Here is an 8,492-nt window from a genome sequence, read left to right on the forward strand (position 1 = left end):
TTTACTCGACAAACGAACTTCACGAATGTTAAGAAAGACTCATTGTTTCGTAACGTTTCGGGAAATGTGCTTCTGATGGGAAAAGTTGTCCTGCCAGACATAACTAAAATAACGGGCTTCGTTATTTTTACGTCTGATTTATGGGCTCTACTTCTACCACCAACTATATAACGACTGACTGTCAGTCTAACACGATCTTAACCTGTTTTAGTACGTAACTCGGAGGCATTAACGAAAGCAACAACAGTACTTCATAAAGTAGATACTTTAATTTGCGTATATAATGGAACCGGAACCGAAATATCCAATTATGTACAAAACATTACGTTAATAGGACTGCCGATCACACGCACTAATTTGATTTCCGATTTAAAAAAAAAACAAACCCCGTGTTTCGCTCCCGGCAAGTGTGTATGGGCGGCCATTCCCGCCAAAAATCAGCGTTTCGTCTATTTTTCTGTACTTCGACAAAATGTCATAGTACACCGCCAAAATGTGTTAGCGTAACGTCAAATTGTGTAATGCGGCTAAATAACACAGGAGGGCGACACTGTACGGACAGTATTTTGCGGTATTTTTCTCGCATTGCGATCATCTCAAGGTCGTTTTATTGAAATAATTTTGCGAGTATCAAATCGACAAATCGTATCATATTCCCCAAACCCAATAAAATGATTTTATTGTTACTTTAGTTTGTTAATACTATAATATATAGTAATAATGTACGGTAAAATAGCGGAAGTAAATACTTTGCCGTAAACCTATGGAAGCCCTGAGACGACATCTTGAGTTCATGAGTTCCGAGTTCATAACTTCCTGAGTTCTCAAGTTCATGAGTTCGTCTAATGAAAAAGCCTGCGATACCGAAACGTCGAATGTAAACACGATGCTCTATCAAAGACCCGCGTCTCAGGCTCAGACGACACTGAATAACCAGCGATTAATGGTATGTTGAAGGGCGCCTCCGTTCCTCCTCTGGTAGGTAGCTCGGATTTTCTGTGCGCGGGCTAGAGAGAAGGGTGACTCCGATTAACCGGTGACTCTCGATGAATCTGCTCAGGTTTTAATGATGAAAAAGATAACAAACGCTCGTTATGAGAAATTTTTAAACATCTATTTATTTTCTATAAACCATTAAGAAAGCTGATGTCTGATGATAGACTGGTTGCCGGTCGACTTCATATGACTGCCAGTGCAGAATTGGGCACAGTCAACCAGTCTTGGTTGATGCTGGACATCATTTTTTTAGTTAATTCATGACGTAATCGGATTTAACATCCTTATAATAGGATTCTTTATGTCGCATAATTTCATAGTGTTGTACATGCCCAAATAAACTCGAAATATCTTCACCAAGAATCTTAGTGTCTGATGTACCACAGTTGTACCGCAGTTGGTTACAATAGGATCGGAGAGCGACGGACATCACTGGTGGAGACAACCACTGCCAGTGCTGGGTGAAGAAATATCATAAACTCTGGAAGTTATGAACTTGGGAACTCATGAACCCAAGGTGTCGTCTCAGGGCTTCCATATAGGGCCTCCATACCTGAGACGACATCTTGAGTTTATGAGTTCCGAGTTAACTAATAAAGTAATAATAAATTCATTTTATTGGGTTTAGGGAATATGATACGATTTGTCGATTTGATACTCGCAAAATTATTTCAATGAGACGACCTTGAGATGAACGCAAAGCGAGAAAAATACCGCAAAATACTGTCCGTACAGTGTCGCCCCCTGTGTTATTTAGCCGCATTACACAATTTGACGTTACGCTTACACATTTTGGCGGTGTACTATGACATTTTGTCAAAGTACAGACAAATAGACGAAACGCTGATTTTTGGCGGGAATGGCCGCCCATAAGTGTGGTCGACTGTAAGGGACGCCAAATCAAAGTAAAATCGACCAATGAAATAAACAACCGGGCCAATCTCTATTGCAAGATTAAGAAAACATATATGCATAATGGAAAATCGGGAATTCAGTCGTAAACGTGAGATATGGAGATACGGAGATAATGGCTTTGCGTTGATCAAACGTTGCCTAATTACTTGCAACCTTTAGAATCTAATTTTTACAGATTAACTGTCGAATCTCACGCGGCAAAACAGCCGTCACACGATGCTACTGCTGGGAGTCATACGTCTGTGCGTCTGCGCAGTGATTTTCGGTACAATCGTCGGATTGTCGAATACCGACAGACAAAGACAGGGGATCATACAATCTGGTAAAATCAATTGAAATACAACGAATCATAATTCCAATGCTCGGTTAGAATTCCGACGCACCAAAATACGGTAAAAATGATAATTCTTTGGTCTTTTCTAGGTCACGTTGAAAAAGGATATGTTTTACCGAGCGGCCGAAAAGGGTACTCGTCCCGCCTTTCTTTGGGGACCATTTAACCGCTTAATGGGCAAATTTTGCATGTTTAAACTTGACACCAACATCGATTTATTATCGATATTGGGCCTCGGAAATAAATGCGTTGATTAATGAGAGTTGTAAACGGTATAGAAAGTTTCTTAAGAAAACACGTTTTGATACCATTTCATATATCATGGTAAATTTGTTTTTTAGCGCTCTGTCTCGTCCTGACTGTTCTTCCAACGGGAGTGAACAACCGGTCGAATGGAAAGACCCAAAACCGACAGCGTTTCACGGGGAAATGGAAAACTTGAAACAGGTAATGGTACGCTCCATACCTGTCCAAATACACAATGGTTTGGGTGGTTCATTCCTCAATCGGATCTAGACCAACACGAACTGTATGATCCGGTCAAATTAAACCCGAACGCCCTTATTGTAGAACTGGACGACGGGTAGATCCAGACAGGAGCACATTTAAGGAGCACGAACTCCCATCGCATTTTCCCGTGCCCTTTGAAATCACAATGACAACATTTTTCAGAGCACTTCTTTCAAACGTACGATTTAGTTTACATTCTCTGAAATGCCGGCCTAAAGCGCCTAGAAATTGCATGAAAATGCGCTGAAATTTCACTATCTTTCGAACCATTTTTTGGCTGCGTTGATACTTAACTCGCTCTCGTTCAGTATATATGCCCTTCTCATTTGTTTGTACTCCCGTCAAAGTCTGTCCGTGGATGCGCTCCTGCTGGGTCTAATACTCAAATTAAGACTCCACAACTTAGGGCTTGAAACAATATCAATCCAATCGTATCAATGTAGCTTAAACTTAACTATGATGTACATTCGACTTGCAGAAAAATTCCAAACCTCGCCCACAAAATCATTTTCTATTCAATTAAGGCTAAAAATGATACCTTGTTTCTCCACTCTGCTGAGCTTAAAAGTTGACCCGGCCGGCCGCTTATCTACCATAAAAATGACCAAGCCGCTGCGGAGAAACAAGATATCATTTTTGTTTAGCCTAATATTGTTTGTTTTTGTTTTTTGGTCATTCAGTTATACACCAGCACGAACGGAGACAACTGGTATTACAACGAAAACTGGAACAACAGCTCGCTGAATTTCTGTACGTGGTACGGGGTCGGGTGCGACGAAGAAGGCCACGTGTTGTCTCTGTCGCTGAATGATAATAACCTGACCGGGTATGTACCGCGATTATCGCACGACTTTCCAAATCTGAAATACGTCTGTTTCTTCGTGAATCCGAGTCTAACCGGAAGCCTCGACGAGTTTTTGCGGCTGTCCGCAGCCAGGTGGCAGCACCAGCGGCAGTCTAACCGGTCGTTAGAGCGTCTGAGCATATCGTTCACGGCTGTGGCCGCTAGTTTGGAATTCATTGCGAAAAAGCTACGATTGGAAACGCTGCGAGTCGTTCAACTGTCGACCAATCTTAACATCACGGGTAATATGACGAGCGAGTTCTGCCGGATGCGAGATATCCGCGTCTTCAGTGTCGGCGAGACGAGCATCGGCGGTTCGATTCCGGATTGTTTCGGAGACGGAATGCCGCACTTGAGATTCGTGGATTTTGAATATTGCCACAAACTCGGAGGCCACTTCCCGACCGGTTTGGCTAATCTAACCTCGGCGAAATGGATTCATCTTTCCGGTTCGAACCTACGCGGTCGAATCCCGGCCGGTTTCGGCAGCAAGCTGAACAATTTACTAGCACTGAACTTGGACTCGAATCACCTATTCGGCGAGATACCACGCACGATCGGGCTTGCGTCGAAGTTGAAATTTCTACGACTCGACAACAATCAATTTCACGGCGACATTCCGACGAGCGAACTCGCAAAATTAAAGAATTTAACGATATTCACGGCGCTTCGAAATAGCCTCACCCTCTCCAAAAATGCAACACCGATGGCCAATCTAAGATCACTTCTTAATTTAGACCTATCGTCGAATCCTTTGAACGTCAACATCTTGCACTTCATTCGGGTGTTTCCGTCGTACGGCAGTTTGGAAGTGATACGGTGTTTCGCTTGCGGTATGCACGGGCGTATCGACTGGCAACGTGCCAATAGCATATTCGCCTATAGAAACGCAGCCGTCATCGATTTTGGTCAGAATAACCTAACGGGCCAATTGCCGTTACATTTTTCCACCGACCCGCCGTACCTATCGACCTTACGTCTGCATTACAACAACATCGAGGGCGGTATTCCGCTGACCTTCGCCCGTTTGCCGTCCTTGAACCTGTTGGATTTGCGCGGTAACAAACGGATGTTCGAATATTGCGCTCACCAGAGCGTCATACTGAAGTTCTCGTCCTATTGCAAGGGCGTCTTCGGAACGCACTATTCCTGTCCCGAAGTCAGTCTCGTAACGCTGAAGGCGGCGCTGAACGAATCGAGCGGAAATCTGCTAGTCGATCCGCAGTTCTACGGGTATCGGGGCTGTTCGTGTCGGTCTGGGTTTTTCGGGGGACGCGGTATTTGTTTGCGATGCCCGAGAGAGGCCTCGTGCAAGGCGCACGAGCAAAATAAAACTTTACTATACGAAAAAGACTGGTATCCGACCATCGTCAACGGCACTTTATTGGGATTCGAACGATGTCATCGGCTGTCGGGTAAAACGCTCTGTAACCCATACGGCAACTGCACGTGTTTCGTCATAGATGGCGGTTCAAAGCCGACAGTGGAGTGCGACCGGAATTGCGTTTGTAACAGCGAGTACAACGTAACCGGTAGAAAATGTTCGCTTTGCGTAAATAACGACAGAAATGGTCAAAATTCGAAATTCTACATGGAGGACCACGTGTGTCACCCGTGCGGATCCGGGGTTCTTGGCAGCGCGTGGACCCAGTTCGGGATCCTTTTGGGGATCATGATTCTAACCGCTGTCGTATTCGTCGCTATTTCGAAACTGCCCGCCTGCAAACGCCGCGCCTGGTCGGTGAAACTAGGTTTGAAGTTGATTTTATTCGCCGTGCTGCTGGTCGTCACGGCTGTAGGCGCCGTGGAAGTCTGGCTGTTTCAGTTGACCGTCCTTTTTTTTATTTTAACCAACGTTTCGAAAGAAAACCGCAACACCGGTCTGATGAAGCAAATGCTATTTTTCTCGCAAGTAATGTTCGCCTTGTTTCGACGCGTTCATATATACGTTCTGGAGGATTTTTTCGGCACCATCTCAACGTTCTTACAAGAACCATTCAGCTTTCATTTCGACAGCCTCGCCTGCCAGTTCCCGTTCCTGTCGAGCCCGATCGCCCAGGTCGGTTTGACAGCTTCGATCCCGGTCTTAGCAGCCGTTCTGGCCGGTCTGGCTATCCTGTGCCGGTATATCCGGTACAAAATCGGGCAGCTGCACGCGCGCCACCATCGGCAGATCGAGGCGTCACGTTTTATCCCCGCCGATTGCGCACCGGAAGAATCGCTCGATGAATTCATCGCCGATGAAGAACGACCGATTATATCGCCGCACGTCGACCAATCAGCGTCCGCATACTTAGACAACGACCCGATGCATTCTATGCAAATCTTCATATGCAAATGCGCCGGCATTTTACTATTCGTGATCGAAATCGTCTACTTTCCATTATTCGAATCGGCGTTCAAGATTCTGATTCCCTGTCGGAAGGGTTTGGACGGTGACGCGTACATGTACCTGCACCCGGCGATCGATTGTAAATCCATGGAGCATTTCCTCTACAGGATGTTCGCCGCAATCGCACTGGTCGTCTTCGGGTTGCCGTTACTGATCGTCGTCATCGCCATGTTGTTATACTACGAACCGCAACGAGCCCGACCTATAGATGGCGCGTCGGTAGACGCCGTCCGTCGTAGACAACGTCTGGACGCGATAGTCGGTAAACTCGCCGACCCGTTCAGACCGCCGCACAGTCGTTACATGTCGTTCATGTTCATGGCGCAGAAGATAGCTCTGGCGGCTACGTTGATCTTTCTCGAGAAACCGCCCCAGTTGATTATGCTCGTCGTGATGATCTTTTCGCTTCTGATTCTGCATCAGGTCTACTTCAGGCCGTTCAAACAGCACTGTCCAGGTTCCCGCCGAATCGACGACGACAACTTGCTGTACACGCTATCGCTGTGCGTTCTACTGCTGACCTTCACGACGTCGGAAACGATTCGAATCACGAAAATCTACGACACTTACGCCGGTTATTTCGTATTCGCCGTCGGATTCCTTGTCTTTCTATTTTACTTACTCGCGGCAATATGTAGAGTCACCAAATATCGCTGCTGTTGTTGTCACCCGCCGTCTTAGTGCACCTCCTCTAGAAACAAGTAGGCAGAACCAGGGGTATCACTTTTTTAAAGCAGTCAGAATTGATACGTCAAGCGGAACCATATGCCATACTTAGCACCGTATCCGCTAAGCACAGAACGCAAACGAGCATTAATTATCTGAATTCATGAAAGTGCCTGGAATGTTCTTTTGATTTTTGAAATTCGAAGCTTGAGAGGCGCTGGACCATTCAGGGTAAAATGAATGAGAAAATTCCGTTTAGTGAGATAACAAAATTTCTTGAAAAAATGCAAAACTTGGACTTAAAAATAGGGGGTCAGCCCATGAGAACTGCTTTATTTCATTTTCCATACCATCAGGTTTTCCGACTCGAGTCCGGTCTTGTTCCATGAACAGGTTCGAGCTTTAATGAATTATTGTCCTCACGAAGTAACAAAAAGCAATTACACAAACAATTTAATTTTCCCCCTCTCGTCTTTTTACAGTAAAACAGTGAAACATTAAAAAGTCGAGAGGGACTTTTTCAAGCGGAGTATTTCATACAAAGGCAGCTGTTTGGGATTCGAGTCAAATCAAATTTAATGAACTTTGTCCAAGCTCGCCTCGCCGGTTTGGATCAAAATCGAATGTGATATAACGCGGCCTCCTGTTTGTACCCGATCGATACACGTGGCTTCGCCTGTTAACGTATACAGCTGTATGCGCGCGCCATATTTGCATACTATTTAAATATCTGATAACACTGCCCCGGAGCTTCTATCGTTACATTATTACAATAGTTAATATTCATTATCGATGTTCTAGTAGGATCTATTGATTCTCAATGAGGGTTTTATGGAGATAGTAAAACTAATATAATACGTCTGTTTTCTATTGAACAGCTGCGCCTGGCATTAATCGGAAAAAAATCTACAGATGCGCCAGACAATCTATCACTATACACGGCATACACAGACATACCTAAGGTATTCATATAGAAGATCCCATACTGATAAAACAAATTTTCAAGCCCGAAATGTTTCCTTTAAGCTATAAATGTATTCATTCGATGTTTTGATTTAAAACTGGCAGTCATCTTCAGGAATACTGAGTGAAGCAAAATATTACTCATAATACTCAGCAGAGTAAGAAAGCTGTCAAAAAAGAATGCATTAGATACCAGCACTCATCAGATGGTGTAACAAAACACTCAGTTATACGTCGCATTTTCAATAAACTTTTAACTGACTCTTAGGCTCCCAAATGGAAACGTTAAGTCATCACATAGATATGAGATTGACGTTCCCAATGAGTGGCTCTGAGAGCCCTAGGACAATCTGTAGTTTAAAAACTAGCCCTCAGACAATCTGCAACCTCCACTTCTTGGCCTGCACCCACCCCTCAGAGGTAAAAACATGCGTGGATTCTGTGATATCGCATCAAAATATGTATAGAAAAAATAAATGCTTTTCTCACTCGGTATCTTAGGTTTTTTTGTTATCGCATATTATGTTGGATGCACTCTCACGAGCGATGAAATGCACTTATTTGCCCTTTAAGGGATTTAATGCACAGTACATGTATAACAATAAAGCTGAAATATCTTGACAAAGAGAAATATCCTACTGTCGCAGAACCAATGTATAGAGGTATGAGAAATTAACTTGTCATTCCACATTTGGTAGTTAACTAGGCTTAATAAAGTTTGAACGTATTTGACTGGCTCTGTTTTCGCCTATTCATACGCCTGTCTGTCTCTCGCCGCAGAATTGCGTGAAGTGTCATCCACACAAAGATATTTCTGACAACCAACATGATGCCAAATTCATTTCAAATGAAATGAAGTACGTATTAAAGAA

General features: G+C 44.1%; 1 protein-coding gene across 1 annotated transcript; it reads left to right on the top strand.

The window, feature by feature from the left end:
• The first annotated feature begins 2,127 nt into the window (after positions 1-2,127).
• On the top strand, positions 2,128-8,467 carry LOC141910338 (uncharacterized). The gene is made up of 5 exons (XM_074801073.1): positions 2,128-2,233; positions 2,335-2,377; positions 2,587-2,692; positions 3,436-3,581; positions 7,536-8,467. The coding sequence occupies exons 1-5, from the start codon at positions 2,128-2,130 to the stop codon at positions 7,549-7,551; spliced, it is 417 nt and encodes a 138-aa protein (XP_074657174.1). The 3' UTR covers positions 7,552-8,467.
• The last annotated feature ends 25 nt before the right edge of the window (positions 8,468-8,492 follow it).

The sequence above is a fragment of the Tubulanus polymorphus genome, chromosome 8, assembly GCF_964204645.1.
Source record: "Tubulanus polymorphus chromosome 8, tnTubPoly1.2, whole genome shotgun sequence".
NCBI classification, from domain to species: domain Eukaryota; kingdom Metazoa; phylum Nemertea; class Palaeonemertea; order Tubulaniformes; family Tubulanidae; genus Tubulanus; species Tubulanus polymorphus.

What these genes read in the sequence shown, in the direction of transcription:
- LOC141910338 (XM_074801073.1), top strand. Translation starts at nt 2,128, where the DNA reads ATGCTACTGCTGGGAGTCATACGTCTGTGCGTCTGCGCAGTGATTTTC. An exon ending in ACAGGGGATCATACAATCTG is followed by an intron (nt 2,234 to 2,334) that starts GTAAAATCAATT and finishes GGTCTTTTCTAG; the next exon opens with GTCACGTTGAAAAAGGATAT. An exon ending in TTACCGAGCGGCCGAAAAGG is followed by an intron (nt 2,378 to 2,586) that starts GTACTCGTCCCG and finishes TTTGTTTTTTAG; the next exon opens with CGCTCTGTCTCGTCCTGACT.